Source organism: Pseudopodoces humilis, chromosome 17, assembly GCF_049639895.1.
Source record: "Pseudopodoces humilis isolate 2021_Gansu_Grassland_sample_001 chromosome 17, ASM4963989v1, whole genome shotgun sequence".
Lineage (NCBI taxonomy): Eukaryota > Metazoa > Chordata > Aves > Passeriformes > Paridae > Pseudopodoces > Pseudopodoces humilis.
The window spans coordinates 2,216,250-2,241,840 of record NC_142216.1 but is presented as its reverse complement, the minus strand read 5'-3'; the positions used below and the strand labels follow the sequence as shown (position 1 = coordinate 2,241,840).

At 46.2% G+C, this 25,591-nt stretch overlaps 1 protein-coding gene across 2 annotated transcripts in view; it reads right to left on the bottom strand.

Moving 5' to 3' along the window:
- Positions 1-25,591, bottom strand: part of ERGIC1 (endoplasmic reticulum-golgi intermediate compartment 1) — a 56,019-nt gene that overhangs the window by 17,163 nt on the left and 13,265 nt on the right. The window contains exons 1-5 of one of the 2 annotated variants that reach the window (XM_014253182.2): positions 19,530-19,612; positions 18,220-18,281; positions 12,167-12,239; positions 2,762-2,856; positions 1,997-2,121 (exon numbers count right to left, since the gene is read on the bottom strand). In XM_014253182.2, the coding sequence (XP_014108657.1) occupies positions 1,997-2,121; positions 2,762-2,856; positions 12,167-12,239; positions 18,220-18,281; positions 19,530-19,597 (423 nt within the window). In that variant the 5' untranslated portion in view covers positions 19,598-19,612. Of the gene's footprint in view, positions 1-1,996; positions 2,122-2,761; positions 2,857-12,166; positions 12,240-18,219; positions 18,282-19,529; positions 19,613-25,591 lie in introns of those variants that run through there. The other variant, XM_005523678.3, reaches the window with a different exon arrangement.

The window sequence follows — 25,591 nt, the reverse complement described above, 5'->3', positions numbered from 1 at the left end:
ACTAAAATAAAATTCCTGTCTCTCTTGCTCAATGTCTTACTCCCACATCTGGCATTTGCAAACGGGCCCACTGCTGCAGAGCAGCCCAGGAAGCTGGGGATGTTGAGATTGTGTGCAAGGATGAGTTTTATATAAAGAGAAAATCCACCACCAACCCCACGTGGGCATCCTTTACAAACTAACCTAGATCTTCCCTTTCTCCACCTGTCAGGAGCCAGCAGGAGCCCATCCTTTCAATTTTTTTAATGGAGGGAAATACGAAGAGCTGAAAAACACAAGTTTCACCTAAAGGCTCAGCTCCAAGCCAGAAGAGGAGCCCTGGTGTCACTCTGATGGCACCACTCCGCATGCACACACTTCCCAGGTCACTAACCCTGAAGTCCTTCAGCAGACGAAGCTCAATCACTGTCATGGAGGGTGCAAGAATATCTTCCTATTGAGAAAAGGTTGTGAAATGAAGCAACACTGAGGAGAAATCTGGCATGGCCCAAGGAGTGGGAGGGTGGTTATACAAGCGGTGCTTCTCTCTCTCTGCAGAGACACCTCACCAGCAGGGCCACAGGAGGCCACATGCCCGTTCCATGTGCTTTCAGGAAAGCTGATTTAATGACTTGAGGAACAGCAGTGCATTCCTGGGAACACTTTCAGGTGTGGACACAAGCTGTGTCATAAACAAGCTCAGCAAACAGGGCGTCAGGCTCTGCAGCAAGCAGCACACACCATCATCTCACTGTCACCTTGTCCTCCCTTGGCAGCTGGGACAGGAACACCTGAGTGCAAGCCTTGCTTAAGTGTCCAAGCCTGGCCAGGTCCCACTCCAGCTCCCAGCTCAGCCTGTCCAATTCCTGCCAAGGACTGCAGACTTCCAGGTCACACACAAGAGATTCAGGTTTCCAGAGCCAGAAGTCCTGGGGTCAGCTCCTCTCCCTGTGACAGCTGTCCCAGCCACTAAATGAGACACAAATTAGCAGTGGAGGAAGCTCCTCACTGCCACATTCTGCACCCCCTTTTGGAGCTGCTTTTGTGGAGCAGGACACACCACATCCAGCAGACAAACCCCCAGGGATCTCAGCTCTGTGCTCTGGGAATTGTCTGGACAAGGACTACCTTCCCAGAAGCCCTTTCCCAGTTTTGCGGACTATCAGCTGCCAGTGATCCTGGTGGCTTGGAGATGAGGAAAAAGTCCTGGTTTTAAATCCCTCATCCTTTCCATGCCACACAATCAGCAATACGTTCTGTCTGTTATTTTTAGATGTGCTTTAACATGACCTGGGAGGAAAAGAAGGAAGTTGGATTCTGTAGCCTGTGGTACATGAAGAGGAATGAATAAAGGGTGTGCCCTTCTTAGGACATCAGTGGGTCCCACCAGTGCCCCCCCCACCCCAGCAAGTCATCTCCAGCATTACATAGAAGATTATTCAATCTTGAACACACCCACCCCAAAGAAGAGCCTCCTCCAGGCCTGGATTTTCATTCCTTGAGACAGAAGCAGAGCATTCCCACCAAGCATGCACGGGGCCTCGTGCTGTATTCCAAACATCCAAGCAAGGAGCCCTGGCAGCCTCCAGTAGGGAACATTCCTGTCATTCTGCAGCCCTCAGAACAAAGGAGAGCTGGGATGCAGCCATTGCCAAAGACCTCTCCACAGTGAGTCAGGCTTTGGAGGTGCAGAAGTCGTGAGGATAAACACAGAAGCCCTTTGGCATCTGTAGGGTTTTCGCACATCCCCTGAACATCGGGCTGCTGCACAGAGCTGTCCTCTCTGTTCAGCAATTCTGTCTCCATTACCTGCTTTGGAGAGCGAAGAAAACCCCTGCTCTGACACATTCCCTGTGGGTCTGGCCATGCAGCCTCCTCTCCCCACACTTGACATAAATTTCTGTCTGATTGGGTTCATGAACACACACACACGGCAGGAGAGACACACATGTTCAAATTTTCACTTTTACAAATGGATCCTGCCAGCACACCCTCACACACTGTCACTACCACTCACCTTGTTGATGCTGAAGTGGCCCTCAAACCTGCAGCCATCCCCATTATTAAGAGGGATCTTCATCGAGTTGTCAATGTGACCCACTTCGTGCCTTCCCATTTCATCCTGGATGTCCAGACCAACCACTGCAGGGGTGAGAAGGAGAAGACAAAAAAAAAATAAAACTAAAACTAAATAAGTAACAGGAAGGTTTCATAGGAAACCTTTCATATTGCTTTTACTTGAAAAAAATTGACACCTTTTTTCCTGACATTTGACTAAACTCAGCTAATAATGTCTTTTATCAGAAATTGTTATCCCAGAAAGACTTTGTAACCAAACTTTTCATGCTGCCTACTTGACACAAATACACCTCCCATGTCCTGCCAGCTGCCTGCAATCCCAAACACAAACAGAAAAACTTCAGGCAGACAAGGCAGGTGACTTGGGAAGAGCCAAGGACCAGCTGGTGCAGTCAGAGTTCCGAATGGAACTTGGCAGGTTTCTTGCTCCCAGACACAAAAAGGCTGCTATAACAAAAAAAAAAAAAAAAAAAAAAAAAAGGAAATGAGATTTAGAAAGAAGCCAGTGAAGGAGATCAGCCATTAACACATGGTCCAAGAAAACAGGTGCCCTGGCCTGAAACAAGGCAATGGGATATTGGCAGAGGCTGCAGCTACTTGATTTCCACCCTGTTACAGAAGAAGGGTCACTGTACCAGTCTGGGCCCATTTCAAGTATGACTTAAAGCACAAAGAAAAGCTGCTAAATGAAAGGGGTACTCACATTCACAGTGCAGGTTTGGCAAACTGATGTTCAGGTTCACTTCTATTTTCCCCCCGCTGTCTTTGTCTGGGTCATCCACGTAGAGCTCATTAACTCTGGAGGGCAAAAACACAGGTGGGTTCAGGCACAGGGCTGCTTCCCACAGGGAAAACCCAAAAACTTGCATGGGGAGGGGGAAAAGGAGACTGGAAAGAAGAGGTTTGATTGTGTGATGGCTACAACAGAGGCACAGAGAGCAGGAAAAGCTCTCCAAGATGGAATGGGGGCAAATCATGGCTTCATTTGACTCCTTGCTGGCAAGTGCAGGAGGCTTTAAACAAGTTCTGCACCAGCAGAAAACAAAACTTCTGCTCTGCCTCCCACACTCTTCTCTACCCTGAGTTTTCAGAGGTGCTATGAAACAAGACCCTAATGCTGAAGAGGTGTCAGGTTATTGATCCAACTCTCCCCTCCCCTGAGCTGCTACTCCTTTTAGGCAGGAGGGAAGCATGTGTTTTTCCATTTGTTCCATAAATAGTTCTAGAGAAAGGCTGCTCTCAACTACCCCCCAAGAAAGCTTATTTGTGTCACCAATTGCCTTTTGTTATTGCCACCCAGCTGACAGAGCAGCAGCAAGAGGCAGCACGATGTATTTGTATCCTTCTCCTTAATATCACATTTCAATCTATGAATGGTAACCAAAAGTGGTGATTAAAATTGAGGAGAAGAGGATTTGAGCCAGGAACAGATGGGAAGAAACATCCTGGACAGCAGGATTTCACACACTCTACAGCAGTCTCCCAAAGAGTAATGTTGTCTCATAGCACCCACGGTGCTGGCACGCATCTCACAGGAGACAAAACACAGATAGAGAGGCAGAAGGATGTAAGAGTATAAATATTTATTGTTGGCACACGTAATCCATCCAACACGTAAAAAAAATAAATCAAAACAACCCCAGTGCTGAATTTGCGGAATGATCCTGGAGAATCTGCTCTGGGGAGACTCACCCCACTGAACAGAGACCATGGTGAGATTACCTAGAAGCTCTTTTCCCCGTTCAACAAATAAGATTTGACAATTTATCTTCCAGCTGGGCAGACTACAACACTATGGGAGCTTAGATTCAGGCAAATTACATAAAATGTAAGTAGTAAGTGCTCTGTAGCATTTTTATTTTACATTCAAAGTGCACTAAACTCTTTGACAAGCCCCACTGGAGAATCCACATGCTAACAGTCAAACCAGACTAAGGCAGCTACAAAACAGATTTAAAGTGATTTTGCTCTGGTGATACATCTCTGGGCCACGATGAACTGTTTGTCCTGTGGATGCAGAAGAAACAAACCTTCACATGCTGCCAGGTTTTTTGGAGGCAATTGCTCACAGGTCAGTGGGGTTTACAGACACTCATTTAAAACCAGCACAGCATTTGTCTTCGGCTTCACAGCCCTACCTTTCTCTGCTTTTAATTGGCTTGACAAGTTGCTTGCAATCATTACTCAACCTATTTTTCAAGTGATTAATAAAAATGACACAGAGGGAGGGGAAAGATTGCTCATCAGTGACCTAGTTAGCAACATTTTGGCTGAGCCCTCTCCTCCAGGGTGGAATGCATTCTCTCCTCTACGTGTTCATTACTGACAGATTGGGCAGCGATTCGATTAAGTCATATATCCAAATAGGGCTGGGAGAAGCAGCTCCAGCCAGGATGGGCATTAATCCCCCAGAGCAGGCACCTCTCAGTGCCGCCATCCATTTCCAGTCCCAGCCAGCCCATTTCATAACCCCTGGCTCCTTCCCAGCGCGGCACTGGCCCAGATGCCCGGCCGGTGTCGTGGGCACCTCGGCGTTCTGGCAAAAGGAGCCTTTGCAGCAGGGCTGGCAGAGCACAGGCAGGTGCAGCAGCTCAGCTGAACATCCCAGCTCCCTGAAGAAAAACCCTAGCATCTGTATTTGCTGATTCCCAGCCCTGAACCTGTCAGGAACCGTGCGGCTCCGCAGCGAAGGCGCAGGAGCCTTCCAGTGATGAGCGAGTGAGGAAGAAACTTCTGATTTCTCTGGCAGAAATGAGAGGATGAACTGTGCCCATGGAAGCTCTGACAGAGGAAGGCAGGTGCTGAGGTCACTTGGCTGCTCGCTGGATCACTGAGGCACAGAGAAGTAGGACAGCTTGTCCAGGTCACACAGCCATTAGCTGCAGATAAAGGAAACTGGTTTCCTGTCCCGCACTCCGGTCACTGGACCAGTGGCTCCCAACCTGTCCCCTGGGCAAGGCTCACTTCCACTTCCTCCTTCTCTTTACCCAGTCGCCCCCTGCCCCTCTCCTACTCATGCTCCAAACTTCATCACCCAACCCATCACTCCACAAACATCAGACAGCTCGTGACAGTGGATCCTTCCTTTCCTGCCCCTCGTTTCAACCCTCAGCATCACCGTCTGTGGAGCACCCATCCAGCTGGATCCTGCTTCTCCCTCCCAGCTCCAGCCACTGCCTCCTCATGCCAGGATCAGCTCTTGCTGAAGGCTCAGACTGACAAATCCAGCTCCAAAGTGCATCCTTTGAGCATCACTGATGCTCCCTCTCACTAAGGGGAGCCAAGGCTACATTGATGACACACCACAGGCTGCACTTTGCACTTGTTGGGGCAAACCTCACAAGAAATGTTGTTTTCAACAAACTGGGCATCTCTCTCCCCAAATATCTGGAGTATTGGAATTCTGGAAATCTCACAGGTAATGCAAATTTCCAGGGTTTCAGTGAACCAGTGGCACGCAGGTTTGGGTGGCAAAAGCTGGCACTCACATGTTCCTTGCTAGATCCTCCTCCCCAGGGCCACGCAGCCAAATTGCACACAGCCATCCTACTATTTAATCAGACTTTCCTAGGATGTCAGGAAAAGCACTATTTACCCCCTCTAGCCACTCTCCCTGAAGAAATAATGTCTCTGGTGAAAAAAAAAAAACGTTGTTGACTCTAATTTATAGCTGTCTGTCCTGGAATACAAAGTGTCCTGGGAGTAAGAGTGCCTTAACAGTAAATCTGGGATGATCACAGGGGAAATAAAACCTGATGCCAGGCAGAGAGAGACAGTGATATCGGTCATATTGTGACTCCAGAGGCAGGGTATACAGTCTCCAAATGTGTAGGAGTTGCTGTTTTCCTGGCTGCTAAGGAATGTTTGAATAAAAGCAGCACAATAAAGGAGGGTGAGGGCGCAGAGCTCTGAAAGTACAACGAGTACAACACAACAGGTGAGAGCTGGAGCCTCCCACCACTGACCCAAGGAACAGCAGGGAAGTTTCTCCGTGATCCACACATCAGGAATCTGCTTCACTTCTAGAAAGAGCCACTTGAAAAACACTTCACATTCCTGAGTGATGCTGCTTACCCCGTTTGCTTACAAACTTCCAGCGTTCCACGCAGAAAGCTGCAGGGACCCTTTGGCCAGATCATGCCAATGGCACGTGAGAGCCAAGGAAAGGGGGCCACAGCAGCCAGAGGGCACGCCATGGCTCAGGGTTTTATCCAAAGAAAGTCAGACCTGTTCCCTGTGCTTTAGGTCTCAGATTTATGACACAACAGCTTCGTTTCCCCAGAAACAAAACTTTCCCAGTAATTTATTTCCACCCAGCAGCTCTGGCCACTAACTTCAGCAGCTGAAGAGCCTGCAGCCCTTCGGATCTCAGGGTGGGCACTGCATCCACCTTCCAGAGCTCCCCCACTGCGTGGGTGCTCTGGAAACACATCTGCCTTGTCCTCTGTCCTCCTTGTCCCAAATCCCTGCTTCAGGCTTTAGCCTTTTTTCTCACCCTTTCACAGTAAACAATCAGCCAGCCTCCTCCTCAGTCATCAGCCACAGAGAAAATACAGCCCCTTACTCCAGAAAGCTGCACTTTATCTTGTCCTCCAGCTCCCAGGAGGCACCCTCTGATCCCCAGGACCCCATGCCTAAGAGGGAAAACAATTACTCTTTCTTGAGGAAGCCCAAAGCTTCCCAAAAGACTTCCTTAGGTGAGCCCCCTTGGCTCCACTTGCCCCTTCAGCTCTACTCAACCACCTCCCAGAAACAAAACCCTCCACGCTGAGATTCCTGCACCACCACATTTTCAGTGATGCCAGACCAGAAACCATTAGACAAATCTTCTTTTCTTTGTGTGAAGAAACAACAAGCAGGTCAGCAAACTCTCTCCTGCGTCATGTGTCTGTTGCTCTGATATTTGTCACCTTCTGCATCCCAATCAGCTCCTCAGTGTGAAGGTCCTTGTCCCAGATCAGCTGTGGAGCACAGCAAACACGCTGCCCTACAAAGGAAGGAATTACAGCTCTCCAGGAGACAGGAAGAAGGAGAAGGGTCTGAAAGACGTCAATGTAGACTTGAGTCAGGAATTGCAAATGACATCATGGCACGACCTTCTGCTTCCTGCAAGCCCACACAGGGCACAGCAACCCCGCACCAATGTCTAACACCTCGTCTTAGGTAATCCCCGCGTTGCTACGCAAACATTAATTAAGCTTCTTACCTGCCTACCTCTCTCAGGGCTGCTAAGGATTACATCCCTCTGCAGAAAAGTGTCTGTCTCAAGGTCAGCCCGTGGCAGGAGCAGGATTACGGCTCCCATTCCCCTTTGCCTACAAAGCTGTGCTGCCCGTGCTGGGCTGGCTGGCTCCAGCATTTCATCTGCCTCAAGATGAGCCAGCAGGGTTGGAGGTGCATCCCCAGTTTCGTGTCAGGACACAGGAATTGTGGCATCTCTTGGCTTGTGCTCCCAGATTAAGGTTTGCAGCAGAAGAAACCCCTGCTGCAGCAGGACCTCACTCTGCTGGTTGGTACCATTTCCACGGGCTGAGAGCCACAAAACACACCCCACACACTCTGGAGAGCTATGGGACAAAAAGCCTCTGAAGACAGGTCTGGTGACAATCCTGCTGCTCTGCAGGATCAGTCCTGGGCATGCAAATGAATCCAGTGTGGACAAGGAACCCTGCTCCCTGAAACTCCTGGAGTTTTGCTTCCTCCCACACTCCTGACAGCCTTCTTGGGGCTATTCTGTTTCAGGCCAGGAGCTGGGCTTTGATCATCCTAGTGGGTCCCTTCCAGCTCAGGGTATTCCGTGATTCCACAATTCATGGTTTGTGCTTCCATGAAAAGGCAGTATTTTACCGCAGATATTCTGCTTGAGTAATTAATTGCCTTGCAGGAGGGCTCAGCTTTCCAATTAGCAAACTTGTCACTTCAGATAGGTTTTTGTCTGTTGTTACATTAAAAAAAAAAAAAAGAAAGAAAAAGCAAACACTGCCAGGAACAGTCTGTTGCTTCCTACAGTGTGTTGTGGCAGATGAATTAGTGTTGAGCAGCAACATTCATACCACAAGCACCACATTCATACCCTCCTACCCCTTCCCCTGGCTGTCAATGCAAGGCAGACTAGATTACTTAATTACATCTTTAATCCTTAATGATGGAATACTTGGAAAACTATTATTGATCTTACAGGACATAATTCATGACCTAATTATGGTGATAAAACTGTGAGATTATTATCTTGCCAGCTATTAACGTCTAGTGCTGATCTGAGTTAATTAGAAAAGAGATGGGTGATTTCTATGCTTCTGATTTGCAACACAGCAGCAGAGGAATGAGGAGGCTGCTAAAGGCAGGACAAGCCATTTCTAGCCCTCAGACTACTCTCAACTCAACCAACTATTGATCAGGAAAAACCAGACACATTCAACCCATTAGTTTAATTTCTTCAGCCATTTGAGTCATTGGCTCAGTGGGACAAGAGTGTTTGACGCTGTTCAACTTTCAGAAGTTCAAACGTGGAGCACAGACCTCCTTTCCTTTAATCTTTTACAGAATTGAGAAGATTCTTGATATGGAATCACTTAGGTTGGAAAAGAGCTCCAAGATCATTGAGTCCAACCTGTGACACATCTCCCAGCCCTGAGTGCCATGTCCAGGTGCTCCCTGGACATCTCCAGGGATGGGGACATTCCAATGCCTAAAGTTTGGACTAAGCTTTCAGTCATTCTCAGCCTGGACTAAACAAAAATAAAAATAAAAATAAAAATAAAAATAAAAATAAAAATAAAAATAAAAATAAAAATAAAAGTAAAAATAAAGCGGATCTTTGACTTCCAGAGTTGAACTCATCCTCCCCTTAATGGCAATGATGGGTTGTGACTGAGAAAAGAAAAAAGCTATTTCCCTCAGCTGCCCTTCACTGTGCTCTTTCTGGGAAGGATGCAGCCCCACCTAAGTGCCAAGCTTGGATTTCCTTCGTGGCTGCTCACAGCTCTGTTAGGGTCACACGATAAATCTGGATGAGCAACTTGGGAGTTTACTACCCTTCTTTTGGGCTGGTCTCCCCAGGAAACCCGTCAGCAGCAGAATAGGATGTGCCTTTAGAGCGTTACCTCTTCCATGAGCTTCCTGCAGTGTCTTGGTTTGACTTCCTAACTGGAGTTAACGCAGCCTCGGCGCTCATTAGAAATGCCCACACGAGTTATGACACAGCTGCTGTCCTCCCCACACAGGTAATGTTTGGGTTTAGGGCTATGACTGTGATCCTCGAGATGAGGCTGTCATTTCTTGGCTGCCTGCCACCCAGACAAGCCTTCAGCAGCTGAGACTGTAAATGCTACGACAATGGGTTGGTCAAGGAAAAACAGCTTTGAAGTTGGGCAAGAGCAGCCAAACCGAGATTTCGAGTAACACCAGGCACTGAGGCTGCTGCATTCGTGTGAACGTGGAAGAAAGTCCAGCAGTGGGCAGGAGCCAGCGAGTATTTGGGGTCAGTGTGGTGCAGAGCAGACCTTCTTTTCTCATGTTGCAGCACGAGCTCAACAAACCACACCAACCTCTTGGTTTGAAAGCAGCCACCGAGGGAAGCTCTGGGTGCTGAGAGTCAGACAGGGAATCCTGTGGGCTGAGGTTGCCCTGAAGGAGCTGTCCCTGCACACACCCCACGCACAATTACTCGGTGGAACAGGGCTCTGAGGGAAGCAGGAGAGCTCAGCAGGGAACCTGCCACGTCTCTGATGTAAAACACCAGGTCAAGTGCTCACCTTATCATCAAAACTGTGCAGCTCTCCCCACCCAACTCGGCTCTGCCAAGTGCTTCAAGGGAAATACGACACAAAAGGAGAAAGAGTGATGCGGTCTCTCAGCACAGCTGGCAGTGACAAAGCAGGGAAGTTCATCCCATGTCACTGCACACCTGTAATCATTCAAATCCCGGCTGCCACTGGGAAACTTCTATCTGGGTGAGGTATCTGTTGTAGGAGACTCTTAATACTAAAAAAATTAAATAAAAACCTTGAAGCTTGCAATAAAAGTTGCTGAGAACTGAACAGTTTGCACATAAGGAATGTTCCATGTATTTTTAAGTATTTGGATTCTGAGCAAGCAAGGCTCAAACACCTTTTTGAGACAGCATGTCCCCTGTTATTTGCTATTACCCAGTTTAATGGCAGCACAGAGTTCTCACAAGTTCCAGCCCATGCACAGCTCCCAGTTCTGCTGAGGCTCTGCTGCTGCCTCACAATGCACTGCCAGTAATATCTGACTGAAAGGGAACCACAACAGTTCACAACAACTTGTACTGGGTTTCTCAGAAGAGAAACCCATGAGTAAGGAACGGAAAAATAAAAGTTTACTCCTGCTTTCGAAGTCGCTGAACTGGGAAGGACTTAAAGTGACTTTCTGAAGTATTTCCACTGTTCTGGGAGAGCCTTTTCACAACCGCTGGGGGTGAATGTTCCCAGCAAGAGTCTGGTGACTTGTAACTCATCAGAAAGAGGTTTTCCTACTCTTTTGTGTGATCTTTTGTGTTGGACAGTCCATGACGAATCAGGTTCCTGCAGTCATTTGTCCCAGACTCTTGCATGACATCCTCTCCCGAATGTTACTGCTTTATTGCCTCCTCCCCACACAGCTCCTGCTGGGAAAGGCACTTCACCATTTCTCCAAGGTTTTAATGAGGAACTCGCCAGCTGAGCATGCTTATGGCACTTCCCAATATTTTTGTGGAAAATGCATCATCTTCTTAAGGAAAAAGCAAGAAGAGGCCTCAGAGAATTATGCAGTTGTGCTGTTCAAAAAGGAATTTCTAGTCAGGAAACTGCCACTACATAAAGCAGTTATGTGCACTCCAATAACTGAGTCAAAACTAGGTAAATATTACTATTTCCTCCTGTAAAGCATTAACTGAAAGAAAAAAGAGAACCAGGCAAGAGAATGAGATCTAAGAGGAGAGCAAGAAAAAGCAGTGCTTTACTCGAAGCAGTCTGTCTAGCTTTTCTCTGTTTTTTAAAACAAGAAACCCAAGGAAACTCAGCTCTGTGAAGTGGCTGATAAGGTGACCCCGGATTTCACAAGCAAACACATGGAATGAAGTCAGAGAAACAGTGTGCAAGCAAGAAATCTGAGATACCATCTCTGAAGTAAACGTGCAACAGGCACAAAAAAACGATCTCGAGCTCGATTACACTCCTGCCTTCAGTTAAACATTAGTCAACATTAACATTATTCCTGAAATTATATTCTTGATCCAAGACAGAGCTGCGCAAAAACAACAAAGAGCCTCTTGGTTATCAAAATGCTCAATCTAAGCAAGGTTTCAGAGCCTTTTTGCTCAGCACTGACATCTGTTGCTATCAGGAGCATCATGTGAGCCTGACAGGAGTTCCACCCTTCCCAGCTATCCAGGAACTGTGCCTCACACTCAGTGAGCTCACTGCCACATCAGCAGGGTGATGGAGAAGGTTTCCTAGAGCCCCAAACAAAGGCAGATGTGTCAAGAGTTACCAAAAGTTTACTACGAGGCAGGAAGAACATGAGAATAGGGGAAAAAATAAAAACCTGATTAACTCAGTGTTAATAAGTACTTCATGCTTGTTCAGTGAGCAATTTTTAAAAGTAGAAATTATTTCCATTCTTCTCAAAGCTGTCACCACCTGGGGCAATTTGTCCTCAGGCACAAAACCTGTGAACAAGGTTTCCTAGTAAGACTCAACAGAAGAAGAAAAAATTCACACATTTATAAAGCATGAATCGGAGATTCAGCTCTGACATTATTAAAAAAAAGCAATTATTGATATTAAACTAATAATTCTTATTTTATGCAATCCATTTCTCCATGCTGCTAATTATGCAATCCAGCACGCAGCTAATAAAGGATCAAGTGAGTCTGGAACAGCTTCCTCTATCAAAAACAGTTCAGAACCAAGTTTGCCTATTAATTTTAGCAAATTAAAAAGCTGAATGGACGTCTGAGAATTTGGACTCAACCTAAAGGAATCCCAAAGCCATTAGGCAACTAAGTGACCTAGTGAAATTACAGGAATATTTCTCTCAGATAACAGTAAAGCTGTAAAGATTCACATCCACACGAAGAAGGGAAAACATGACTTTTACTTACATTTCAGTGGCTATGAATCCGGTGAGCTCAGACAGGAAGAGAAACAATATGAAGAGACAGCAGCAGACAGAGACTGGAACAGAGGTAAGGAGAGGAAAAGGTTAGTTCTGTACATCTAACAATGACAAAACCTGTTCTCACACAGCCATATCATTCCCCCCATGGATATGCCACCCACACACAATTAGGAATTAACAATCTTTAGAGTCCAGAGGAGCCCACCAGGGCAGTGACTTCAATGCCATGTCAATATCCAAACATCCTGAGAGGTATCTTCCCTTTTTGGTCACTTTTTCTGTGATTTCCATCTCCCCACATCTCCTGCATTCTCATTTTCAGCACACAATGCCAGCACTCCCTCTTCTTGACACAGCTGCTTGACAACATCACTATTAAAACCTCCAGAAGGCAAAAAGAACCAGCACCTCCTTGCTTTGAAAGCACACAGCCCCCTGACACGGTGTTTTGGGGATGAGAAGACGTTTTGGCTCTGTGTCAGGCACCTCACAGCCTGCACTCCCAGAGCTGGCACAGCAGAGACATGGCAATACTGGAATTGTGCCTGACTTCTCTAATTCCTCCACTTGCTGGCATGTTGACTTTGCAGAGAGGGAAAATCCCCACTGATGGAATTGTGAGGTACCCAGACAAGTCCCATGTCTTCCCTAAGAATTCCAACCTGTAATTGCATGGAGGGAACCCAAAGTAACTGGAATGTTACTGTTTAATCTTCACCAGGAAATTATTCAAGCCACTGACCAGGGACATTCAAGCAGCAGTGACAGTCACAGGAGGGGCTGGAAGGAAGCACAGCTGAAAATCCTATGGATCAGGGATGATTGGAGCAGACAAGGATGTGCCAGCTCAAGGAGACAGGGCTGCAGTGTGTCTCTGTGTTAAATACAATACTCAAATTCACCATGAATCACTCACAGAAGGGCAAAGCAGGAACTGACAGGCTCTTGCAGGGCTGTGACAGCCGGAGCACAATCCCAGCACAACCCCTCCATCCCAGCACAGCTCTCTGTGAAATCACCACTTTACCAGAGCCACTAATTAGGGTTGAGAAATACACTTAAAAAAAAAAAAAAAAGAAAAAAAAGAAGCCCTGTTCCTCAACTTTATTCCACATGACCTGTGCACAAGGTCCTGAGTGCCCATTCCTTTGGGAAGCTCAAGTAACATCAGGCTGGGAACAATTCTATCACACAACAGCCCTGGTCCAAACTCCCTTGGTACAGAATGTGAGAGGCAAGGGAAGGAAAGAGGTGCTGAGGGCAAGGGGCTGAGCCTCATGCCTCATTCTTCCAGTTCTGAGGAAAGAGAAATGCGTTGCTTCCCCTTCCTCATCAGAATAATTCCATAATTCATTTACTGACCCTCTCTAAAGTGCAAGGGATTAACAGAAACACCAAAAAATCCACTAGCTAGGATGAGGAAGGAGAGGAAAAAAAACCCCTGAAGACCAGCAGGAAACCAGGAAGCAAGAAGGGATATTAATTCCTAAAGAGAAGCCTGAGATGGCCACACAGCTGCTCCCAAGTCATGGCTGTCAGGACAGGGAAGGCCCCCAGGGCTGTGACCCAGCTGAGCCCCTGGCACAGGGCACCAGGGGCTGGGGGAGGAGAAAGGTCTGCTTAAAGCACAGCAGCAAATTCTTGTGAGAACATCCACACCTACTTAAAGATCCCAAAAAAAGAAACCAAGGCAGGACAGGAGTAGATCCAGTGCTTGTACCGCTGATCTGACAGAGACATGAGATCTCTGAGCTCTGGCAGTTGCAGGGGAGAGCGTCTGACACAGACAACCCTTTTTTCTTTAATTGCTTCCCATATTCCTTGCTGCTTGTTATGATCCCATAAAGGCTTTCCACAGCATCAGCCAGACCTCTCTGCTCCCAAGCATTTCTAGGAAAGCCTGCTACTACTAACTCTCTTAACTAAATTCTCTCCCAGAGCTTCCTCTCTCTTCCAATTTTTAAATTTCCTTCTCTGCTACTTACATAATCAAAGTATCTTCTTTTCCAGCACTTGCTCCCTCAAGTCTGTCTTCAGTTCTTGCAGTGAAGGTTCGTGACAATACTTACCAAGCACAGCACAGTAAAATTCCACTAACCTGTATCTAAAAAACCCTGCAAGAATGCCCTGAAGTGCCTGGCAGGGACTGACTTTCAAAGCTCCTCAATGCTTTCCCCAGTCTTTAAACCACTGAGTCAGTTTTGAAGCTGTAAAAGAGATTACTGAGGGTGGACATGAGAGTGGGATATAAAATCAGGAGCAGCCTGAAGGAGGTGAGTGGGGAACAACCACTCACTGTCTCTTCCAGTATGGGAATAACAGGGAAAGGGGAGGTTAAAAACAAGAGAAGGTTTTCCTTTACACAACTAAATTCTGAAGATTTTTTACTATGGATGCTGAAGATGGTTAAGAAATAAAAGCTGTTAGATGACAAAAAGGAACCACACATGCCCTGAGGAAGAAATCCATTGAGGGATACTAAACACAAAGGAACCAACTCCAGCTCAGGAAGCTCAGGAGCCAAGTGAGCAAAGCCTGGTGAAGTGTTTACCTGCCCCTCCTGCTCCTTCTCAGGCAGCTGCTGCCAGACACTGGAAAAGAGGACACTGACTGTTAAACCTCCTATACACACACATTTCCAGGGCAGGGGGAGATTTTGGCATGAGACTCATGTGACAGCATTATCAGTTACTCTCTCCAGAGGCAGCATTTCCTCAGCTGCAGGACAGGAGCTCCTCTCTCAGTGTGGAGCTGCAGGCACAGAGGACTTTCCCAGCACAGGAATTTATGCACGGGGTGCTTGAGCTGCTTCTTTCACAGTGAAGGCTTTTACTTGTTTCCATGCAAATGTGCAGTCCTACCACCCACATGTGACAAGCGTATTATATTTGGAAAAGTAGATTAAAGGCTGGAATCAGACAGAATCAAACAATTCATGCATAAAGCTTCGCTTAACTGCAAGAGCACGGCGACGTTCCCACAGAGCTCCAACAACATCTGAGACAGGTTTTTTAAAGCTCTAATATGATAACATGATCAATATATCAAAGGTTGCTGGTGTAGACACGCTGCTGTTGGTTAATCTGCAATCCCAAAAGGATGGGAAACTCTGCCAAGGTTTTTGTTTCTGCACTAACCTTTTTGTACTTATCCCTTCTACTACATACCCTGTCTACGTACATTCCTGGCTCTGCCTCCCCACCCCACGAGAAATGAGAGAAAGACAAAGCGTTTAACACATCACACAGACTGAGAACGTGGAGCCATGTCTATATTAAGGCATAAAATTAATAGTATTTATTATTCAGTGGAGCAAACTGTTACGAAGAGCAAGGAACGGGTCCTGTTACAGGCGCCATGTGAATCATAACTTCGATATTTCCTGATGTGTATTTAAAACTCCAAACAGCACAGAGTATTTCTGGCTAACATTTCCATGTGTGCATACAACATGTGCATGCAAACTATGCATCCACAGCGATGGCTGGAGAGCAGGACGGTGCCAGCAGCTGCCTGGGCTGCAGGCTGCTCTCCAGAGCCCCACTGCTCCTGTCCAGCCAGCCAGGAGAGCTGCTGCCTCTGTACCCAAACATGGCCAGGTTGTCACCACGCCTGTCACAGGGACACCACAGACACTCTGCACACAGCAGGAGGACCTGCAAAAACTGGTGGAGGAGGGACAACAGCACGATGGAGATGCTGCCTGAAGAACGGGATTTTAATGAGGAGAAGGAATGAGTAACTTCTACACCCTTCCCAGAGAAGTCCACAGTTGGACTGGACAAGCCTCACTCCAAGTAAATGGCAGTGGATTGTTCTTGGTTTCTCCATTCCTAAGAAAGTTGTTTGTAGCCAAGTGGTCGCCACACAGATCTGAAGTATCTTGTGTGCAGCGTTCACTGCAAATGTGGGAGTTAAAAAGCCATACCTAATAAAGCCTCAACAACACCAAATAAACCAAATAAAGCCAGCTGGCTTCTGAACTTGCTCATGTTCGAGATCACCTACTCTTCTCCCTCAAAATCCCTCAACACGTCCTGTCCCTTGGCTGCTTCTTCCCTAAAAGCCTTGGCCCCTTCAGCCCTGGTGTCAGGATGCTCTTTGCCATCTCTTCTTCTGTCATCTGATCTGTGCCTTCTTTCCTAATAAACCTTCACCCTTTTTTTTTTTTTTTTTTTGTGAAAATAGACCTTTTTACAATCCAAAACCCACTGTTGAAACCCTGCAGTAAGTCCATTTCTATTCCAGAAAGCCCCCAGCACCAGAAGTGATAGTGAACTAAGGCTTCAGCAGAAATCTTATGGAAAAGGCCAAAACTGACTGGATATTATAGACTATTTTATATCTGCTCTGTAAAACTTGGAGGATTTAAAGCAAGCCAAAATAAAGTTGCAGTTGTAGTAATTCCACACGATTACTAAAGCCTAAAAGATTTTTTGAGAGGCAGAACCTTCCCTTGTACTCAAGCCTCCAATGTTAACAGAAGCTGACTTCCCTGAAGCATTTTATCACCAGGTCATGCAACCTTCCCAGGCTTCCAACTGGCCTGGCAATGGGCTGGTCTCATCCAGGCCTCCTACAACACCTAAGATTAGTGGCTTTCAAATTACAAGCCACAGGCTTGGTCAGACAGAAAAGCCCATTAGAAAAGCTGCTCACAGGATCCTCACAGGCAAAGCCACCAGGTTGTGGTTCAGAAGCTTCTATCAGGCAGCCTAAAAACACTCTGAGAAAAAGAAGGAGAACCAGTTAGAGAAGAAAATCAAAGCCTGAGAAGCTGCAAATAACAATAGAGAGAAATAAGTCAGCTAATAATTGTAAGTAAGAGTCACAACCTTCAAGCCTTCCCACAACAGACTTATCACTTGAGCTGTTTACTGCAGATCTGAAAGCCTAAACTCGATGGCCTTTGATGTTTTTTTTTTGTTGTTTCTAAAATACTCTTTTGCAGGTGATTCATAACAAGACAAATTCTCAAAGGGATCCAAGTGGCACTGTGGGAACTCTTAGTTTCCAAAACAGAAGAGAAGGCAGGATCACTCACAAGTTCAAAGTGTTCTTTCAAAACACTAAATCTCATCCGCCCCTGAATTCCCAAACAGCTTGAGTCAAGCTCTTTGTTCACAACTTTAGCAAACCCAAATGGGAGTTGGGATACAAGTAATTGAGTGGCCAGGAGAGCTCAGGGGACAAGGACTCTGAGAGTAAATATTTGGGGAAATGTGTTATCTTCACAGAAGCACAGGCTGGTTGAAGCTGGCATGACCTCTCTGGAGATCATCCCATCCAACTCCCCTGCTCTGAGCAGGTTGCTCAGGGCCAGCTCTGGTTGTTTGGAGCATCCCCAAGGATGGAGACTCCTCATCACCCTCAGCAAGCTGTTCTTGGAGGATGCTCACAGCGAGGAGTTCCTTCAGCTCACGGAGGGCTCTCCTTTGTGTCCTGATTCACAGGCACTGACTCAGTCCTGCATGCTGTCACCAAGGGATGTGACATCACTCACGTCAGCAATGACATACAAGACTACTGACCCATCTGAACGGGGCACAGCTCCCTGATCAAAGGAAGTCCCTGCTCCAAGGGACAGGAAAGCTGCATGAGCAGGGTAATGACAGGCCCGGCAGGATCAGCCTGATCAATGTTTACCAAGCCCTCTGCCCAGCCAGCTCTCTGCACATAATTGTGTGAAATGGCATTACTCAGCCTCCAGCCTCTCCCAGGAGCAGGAAGGAAGGAAAAGGGGCCCAAGGCAAGAGATCTGTATCATCCAAAAGTCTGTGTATTAATCCATGGGAGTGAGAGTGGATCGCTGGTGGTGGTTGGACCTGGAGGCTCTTTAGGGTCCCTTCCAACCCAAACCATTCTACAATTCTGAATTCACACCAACTGTTCCACTGTTTGCTGCCTCAGCAACAAAGGACACCCTTTCCAACGCTTTAACATCCCTTTAAAAAAAATCCCCTGCAGACAGAGAGGTCAAACAATCTTTAATTTTAGACCAGGGCTATGCAAGGACATCAAAAAGAAGTTACTTACTAATGGCCCCTGTGTAGGTTGGCTGTGTAAGGTCTTTTGGCACCTTCCTGTAGATGTCAAACCTGAAAGAGGAAAAGCATCAGCCATAAAACAGGTGGAACATTTCAATACATTTCATGCCCCCACAGGGATGAACGACGCTGAAGTTTTTTCCATCCAGCTTTCCAACAACATTTTTTTCAGTAGGCAGGAGGATCTGGGAAGGAAAAAAACAAAACAAAAAAACCCTTTGCTTTTGTACAATTATGTAACTGTGCTCTGTCTTGGCTCCCATTTCCAAAGCACTTCCCTCCGCCTCCCTGTTGTGGATCTGTGCAATCTGAGCTGTGAGAGCAGCCAGGCAAGAAGTCATGCTGGACAAGTTTACAGACCACTGTAAAAAGAAAAGGCTTCTCTACAGACTCCTGATAAAGATATCTGGCAAAAATCCTGCAATGAAACACAACCTATATTGCCCCTGGTCATTTGTATCCTGCAAAGCCAGAAATAGACAACCCCTAAGTCAGAAATCCAGGTGTTGAGACAAAAAAACATCCCTTGGACATCGGATACAACAACAGAAATTAACCCAACAGGTTTGTTCCTCCCCCAGCAAAATCCAGTTTAATATTAGACAGTTGTTTTGATTCAGTCATAGCTTTTAATATCCATAGGGCTCAGCTTTGCTATTTTAAACTCCCCATGGTTAAACTCTCCCTGCCCTCATGTGTTAGCTGTATTATTTCCTACCACCTTGTGTTCCTGCACGCCCAACCGCAATGAAGCTCTGACATCAGTTTTTCCATCACTCAATAAAAATTAATTAATGCATTAAAAACACCCACCCACCCTAAAGAAGGAAGTGACCAGTTCTCCCTCAAAATAACCTTTTTTGCCACAAGTGGGTGAGAGTTGGTGCTTTTTCCAGCCCTGGAGAGGGCTTCCAAATTCCCAGGCTACGCTGCACCAAGATGAAATACCCCTGTGTTTATTCAGTAGCTCCTACTACATCAAATATTTTACTGGGAGTTTAAAAACGAGATCACTGTTCTTTTCTTTAGTCTTCAGCTGCTGACATAACTCTGAGAAACTGCACCAACAAAACAGCATTTGCCCTGCAGGAGAGATCAGAAGGATACCGTGGAGTTGAAGCTCAGGAGTTGAAGCTGGAGGAAGAAGGGAAGAGGGAATGGAGAGCAGGGGGGAAGATATTTCAGCTGCCCAGCTCGAGTCCTGAATAAGCTGTGCCATCACTTAACACCCCAACAACCCTCTGTGAGACAGCTGACAGCACTGCTGCACAGGAGCTGTGTTCTCATGACCCTTCTCACCTAAACAGAGCAGCAATATTCCCCAACCAAACAATCCATGTATGGTTTTCCAGCTGCCCCGGGAACATCTGGAAAGTGCTGTTCGAATTCTTTCCACATCCACCGAAGCATCAGGATGGTGAAAGAACCCAAAGTAGCTGATGACATCATGGTCTCACAGGCTGAGGAAGCTGTTGCTCTCGCAGCCCATTAAATGCTGAAAGCTGGCGTCGTCTGGCCAAAGTCACAATAATAGATCAACCAGGCTAAAAAAGCTGAGAGAGAAACAGAGAGAGACAGAGCACGTGAACACCAGGAGCTGCTGAGTGTGAGCAAACACTCAGAAATAGGAAACAGCTCCAGGCTGGATTCAGTAAAAACAGCAGTGTGTGGATACTATAAAAGGAAGTTTGTTCTCACCATCAGAAATATTTACTAGTATTGAAATGATGGCCCATCACAGCATTAAAAGAAAAAAAAAACAGTTTTTTAAACAACTCACTGGAAAGCTGATGTCATATGAGGCAGAGCTCTCTCAGATTGTCATTTAATCACATAAGTAACACCCAACACCACAAATTAACTTCTCCATGGCCTAAGTAAGCTTGGATTAGGCAGAGACACTACAAAAAATGCTCAATTAAGGTTTTATGGATGAAAGCAGAAGCTTGAAGGGTGACATCCAGAACTTGACCCAAGCAGAAGAGAAGGGAAGGAGGGAAGGTGCACTAAAGCTTGCACAAGGATGCCAAAATGATCACAACAATCAAAAAACACAAGTTTGGGATAAGAGGCAAACACTGCTAGTTAGATTTTGCTCACTGATGTGTGATACCAGCAAATCCAAATGATCACCAGCCCAAAAGAAAAAAAGGACTGGCTATGTGCAAGTCTCCTGGCAGGACAACCAGTTGCTTGTAAAAGACACGTTCTGAGCTAGGAGGGTTCATGATCTGGCAAAAGAACAACAGTCCCCAGGGCTCCAGGGACTTCTCATAAGGGATCTGATACTGGCCACAATTGATAGAATTTCCTCAGTCTGATCCCTGTTAGTGAAAACAGCAGTGGGGCTTACAGAGAAGGGCAAGGGGGAAGCCCAAATGACAAAGTTTGAGGAGAGTGATGGAGATGGCATGGCCAGGACAAAGAGCCACCTTCTTCACTCAATTTACACTCCAGATTAGAAGAAGATGTGAAATGTAAAGGGTTCAATGACAGCTTGAAAATTATGTGAGACACCAGAGAGATGAAATGCTGGCAATGAGGACAGAACCCTAAAGAAGGCTTCATTAATTATAGATAATTATGAAAACAAGTAAATCAAGCAAATGTCTCAAACAAATCTGTGAAGTTGACAAGAGTTATTGTAACAGGAGACCCTAAGCCTAAGACCCAAGAAATGAGAGATTTGTAGCAGCTTCTATCAGACCTAAGGATTAAAAATCTGCCTCCACTAGAAAAGCCTTTCTCCTTTTGCCACTGGCTCCTTGCCTACCTCCCAGAACCGAAAGCAATCCCAGGAGAGCACTTACACTGTCCTGGGAAGAGAAAAGAATGAGGATTAGACAGCAGAGATGATTTGTAATGCATGAGGGAGGAGGCAGCAAAGGGGAACAGGTTTTACTTGCCCTCAGGTCAGATGTTCCTGCAAGCACCTGCAGTAAAAATTCCAACAAGTCTCCAGGTTCCTGAGGCATTGGTCACTTGGAGGAGTATTTGTGCCCTGGGAACAGAGAGGAACCTCGTGCTCTGTTGCAAGAGCTGCCTCAAAGCAGTGGAAGGTGTTAGTAAGCCTGTAGGGAGCCTGGCTGTGCAGAGGGGCTGTACCTGCCAGCTCCCAGGGCACACACACCCTGTGCCACCCTCAGCATCCAGGGCCTGGCAATCATCCTAAGTGACCAGGAGAAACCAGGGAGTGGAATGACAACTGCTCAGTGAACTCCCTTAACCTGAAACTCATTCTGCTTTAGGAAGGGAGACATCACTTCACACCCCCAGAGCAGGCACGTGTGCATTTTCCACTGCACCCCATTTATATTTAGCTTTTGGCGAGTTTCTTCCTCCTCTTCAGAAAGACTTGTAAGGCCAAGTTGGATCTCTGAGTTGATCAATTAACATCGTTTCAGAGTGGAAACAACAAACTTGCTGCTAGGAAGGTTCTTCCCCCAGGTCCTACGTGTTCTCATAAAGGGAAGGCTGGGCCTTGCAATTCCAGAATATGAGGCTAAAGATAGAATTAGGCTGTCATCAGTATAACAAAGGAATTTCCTGACACATCTGTAGTGTCTTTTCTTTCAATGGAGAGCAGGGTTGCAGACAAAGAAATCAAAAAAACCCGTTTGGCAATGTCAGAGGTTTGCAGGAACCAACACTCATAACTAACATGAGGGAATGCTACAATAGTTTTTTATCAGTCCAAGAGTTTCTCACCTTCCTGGTGGGAATGTCAACAAACTGGTAAAACAGCATCACAGAGATGAGCAGGGGGTCATTCCTAACTAGGTTCAAACAGAGAATTCACAAATCTTCGTGTGGTTAAGGCAGGTGTGGGGCAGAACTCCAGCTCTCTGATGGACAGGAGTGCCACAGTGCTCTGGGAAAGAGTGAGGTGAATTCTAGGTGGTGACCTCAAAGGAGCCAAACAAAAGGGTGGCAGATTTCAAGTGCCAGCAAGCATCAAAAGGATTCCAACAGCTGTACCTACACTAACATGGGCTGCTGCTGCTGCTACTCAGATTTTTTCTTCAGATAGAAGTTTATCATTGACTCACACAACGGTTTGGGCTGGAAGGGACCTTAAAGAGCATCTCATTGCAAACATTTCCCACTATCCCAGGTTGCTCCCAGCCCTGTCCAGCCTGGCCTTGGCCACTTCCAGGGATCCAGGGGCAGCCACAGCTTCTCTGGGCACCCTGTGCCAGGGCCTGCCCACCCACACAGGAAAGAATTTTTCCTAATGTCCATAATTTTTCCTAATCTAACCCTACTCTCTGTCAGTGTGAAACCATTCCCCCTTGTCCTGTCACTCCAGGCTCTTGTAAAGTCTCTCTCCATCTTCCTGCAGCTCCATCAGGCCCTGTGAGGCCACAGTTGTGTCACCTCAAAGCTTCTCCTCTCCAGGCTGAACAATCCCAGCTCTCCCAGCCTTTCCTCCCAGCAGAGCTGCTCCATCCCTCTGCTCATCCTGGAGCCTCCTCTGGGCTCTCTGCAGCAGCTCCAGGTGCTCCCAGTGCTGGTCCCAGGCTGGGGCAGCTCTGCAGGTGAGGTCTCACCTGAGCTGTGACTGACAGTGCTGGATGAGGGGCAGGGAAGGCAGAGGACCCAAACACTGCAAGTTTTTTTCTAGAGTTGATGCTTCACCTGCCTCCCCTGAGCAGAGGATGAGCTCACTCCCTCAGCAGGAGCTGCCACAGGCAGGGCTGCCTGCCAGGGCTTTATGTACACCTGAACAGTTTCAAGTTTGGACCCGAAATATTTCAGGAAATGAAGTAATAAATACATTATTTCATTGAAGATTTCCAAACATCCAAACAAAAGAATCCTCTCTGACATCTCTGGAATCTGAAAAGAGTTTTTTTAACAACTCTGGAAGAGGCTGTTAAGTTTGTCATGAGCAAGAAGCAAAGAATGTGAGGCAATTAAAAAACCCCCAACAACTTTTAAGTAGAATTAACTAAACAATGGTTCAATTTGAATGTCCTGTAGCAAAGGGAAACTCTGATCCCCAAAGGGGTTCATATCACAGAAGGAAAAACATTAATTCCTCCTTCAGTTTCCAGCATTTGTCCATCCCTCCCTGGCACAAAGACTGGAGGGATGGCACCCAGGGCTGAATTTTTCCCCAAAATTACTGATGCCCTGTGTGGAGTCCCTGCAAAGACCAGCAGCAGAATGTTCTCATGTATCATTCTGCAAGGTCTGCTTTTACTGATTTACCTGAGGGGCCAGGGAAAGGCTGTTTTGGAGCTCTTGGACTGCATTTTGGATTCCAGTTAATCAAGCAGAACTGTAACACATTCTCATGTGGCACTTGGTTACAGAACAGAATTCAGAAACTGCAAATCAGCAGCAAAAAGATTAATTTTTGTACCTTTCCAGAAATTAATGCTCACAGACAGGGGAAGAATAGTTTTGTTCTTCAGGCAGATTATGTTTTTCCCCAGGAGAACCAAATATTTAGAGATCAGTCTTCTTTTTGAAGCATACTGGCTCTATTGTAGGCACTTCAACACATCCTGAAAGTTAAAGAGGCTGTGAGCATTCATTACAACAAATTACATTTTTGATGTCAAAGATGATTAAGGAAAAAATAAAAACCCAATCAGAATCACGGCTGACACTCCCCTTTTAGCAGGTCAGTGGTGTAAATCCATCACTGTCACCTTGGCTCAGCAGAAAGGGTCCATGGCTGTGATTCACCCAGAAGAATGTGGGTGTTAAAACAACACTTGACTCTCCACCTCCCATGCTCACCAGCTTGGAGAAGTGGCATCTGTTTTTCAGCAGATACCACATTTGGAGCTGAGGTCACTGGTGACATTACTCACTCTCAATAACCACTCCAGTGTGGAGTGAACAACTACCTTGATTTTATTACACATCAGTAGCTTTGAGATCTCTTGGAATAAACGAGACAGCCTGCTGCTGCTCAAACCAATTTGTTTCACTAACAAAAAACTTGCAGGGATAACAAATTTTCCAGCAGAAACAGAACTTCACTATGAAGTTAATCAAACACCTGGCAATTCTACAGCAGAAATGACTAAACTACACAAAGGTGGAATTATCAAATACAGAGAGAAAAAGTCAGTTTTGAGGGAGTGGAGTCTCCCTTGCTGGGGATATTCCAGAACTGTCTGGATGCAAAAGGTTGGACCAGTGACCCCCTGTGGTCCTTTCCAACCTGACCCATCCTGGGACTCTGATTCTGAAAAAAGGCGTTTAGGGTCAGTAGAAATGCCGTCCCTGATTGTTTCCTTCTTGGTAAGAAACATGACTTCCCTGAGAAAGAGATGGGCTGCAGGTTGAAAAAGGCAAGACAACCATGACATATAGACAAGGGGTGGAAATAAAGAATAATACACCTTTCCAGGCTGAGATGGCTTCCTGGATCAACAAAAACCCTCAGCTCAAGGGCTCCTGTTGAAAAGAAAGCACAAAAAAGCAAAGAAATAACAACCCCTCTCTTCAGCCCTTCAGTGGGAGGCTGATTTGGGCCCTACCACTCGGATTTCTGTGGAGATCCCACTTCTCACACAGAATTTATGTACCTGCAGTACAATTAATCCACTCCCAAGGAGGCAGGAATAAGTCTGTCTGTGCTCTAAACCTTGCACAGCAGCTAGCACTGCATTTTTAGGCAGTGTTCTCTGCTCTCTAAAGTGAAAGAAGACTTTAAGTTGGACTTTGAGGAACGATTTCATGCCAGAACTGTTTCCTTGCCACTGCACAGGGAATACAAGCAGGTTAAAGCAGTTACCAAACCTTGTTTACCCTTCTGTTTGTTTGCTGGTAATGCCTCTCCCCATTTATCAGCAAAGAGCTGCAAACTGGAGATAAATTCCAGTGAAATATAGCTGCTGGTTTTCCCCATTTGTCAAGTCCTCCTTGCAAAGGGGATCAGTGACTGCAAACCTCAAAATTCAAGAAGCCAAGAAGGTATGAGGTCACTATTTCTCCACACACACCAATTCCTGACTAAACAAAGAGCTTGCCTGTTCTTTACAAAGTCCACTCATTACATACTCACCAGTAAACCCAGTTACAACGTGGAAGAGAGAATTTCTACCATTACACATTGTACTTGTTCAAGAAATGATACACAGGCAGCCCATGCAGACATGAAGTTTTTAAAAACTTAGTCTTGAAAAAAGAAAAAAGTTGCTTTTTGTCAAAAGAAGATAAAGTATTCTATTTGTTACACTGGTTTTCTTCTTCAGGTGAATAGAAAAACTGCTGCACTGTGTATTTCTGGGAATATTCATTCAAAACAACAATCCTGGATGGCTTTTGATGAAAACAACATCAAAAAAAAAAACCTGCAGCACTGTGGAAGATACACAGAGAGCAAAATAGGTGCCAAA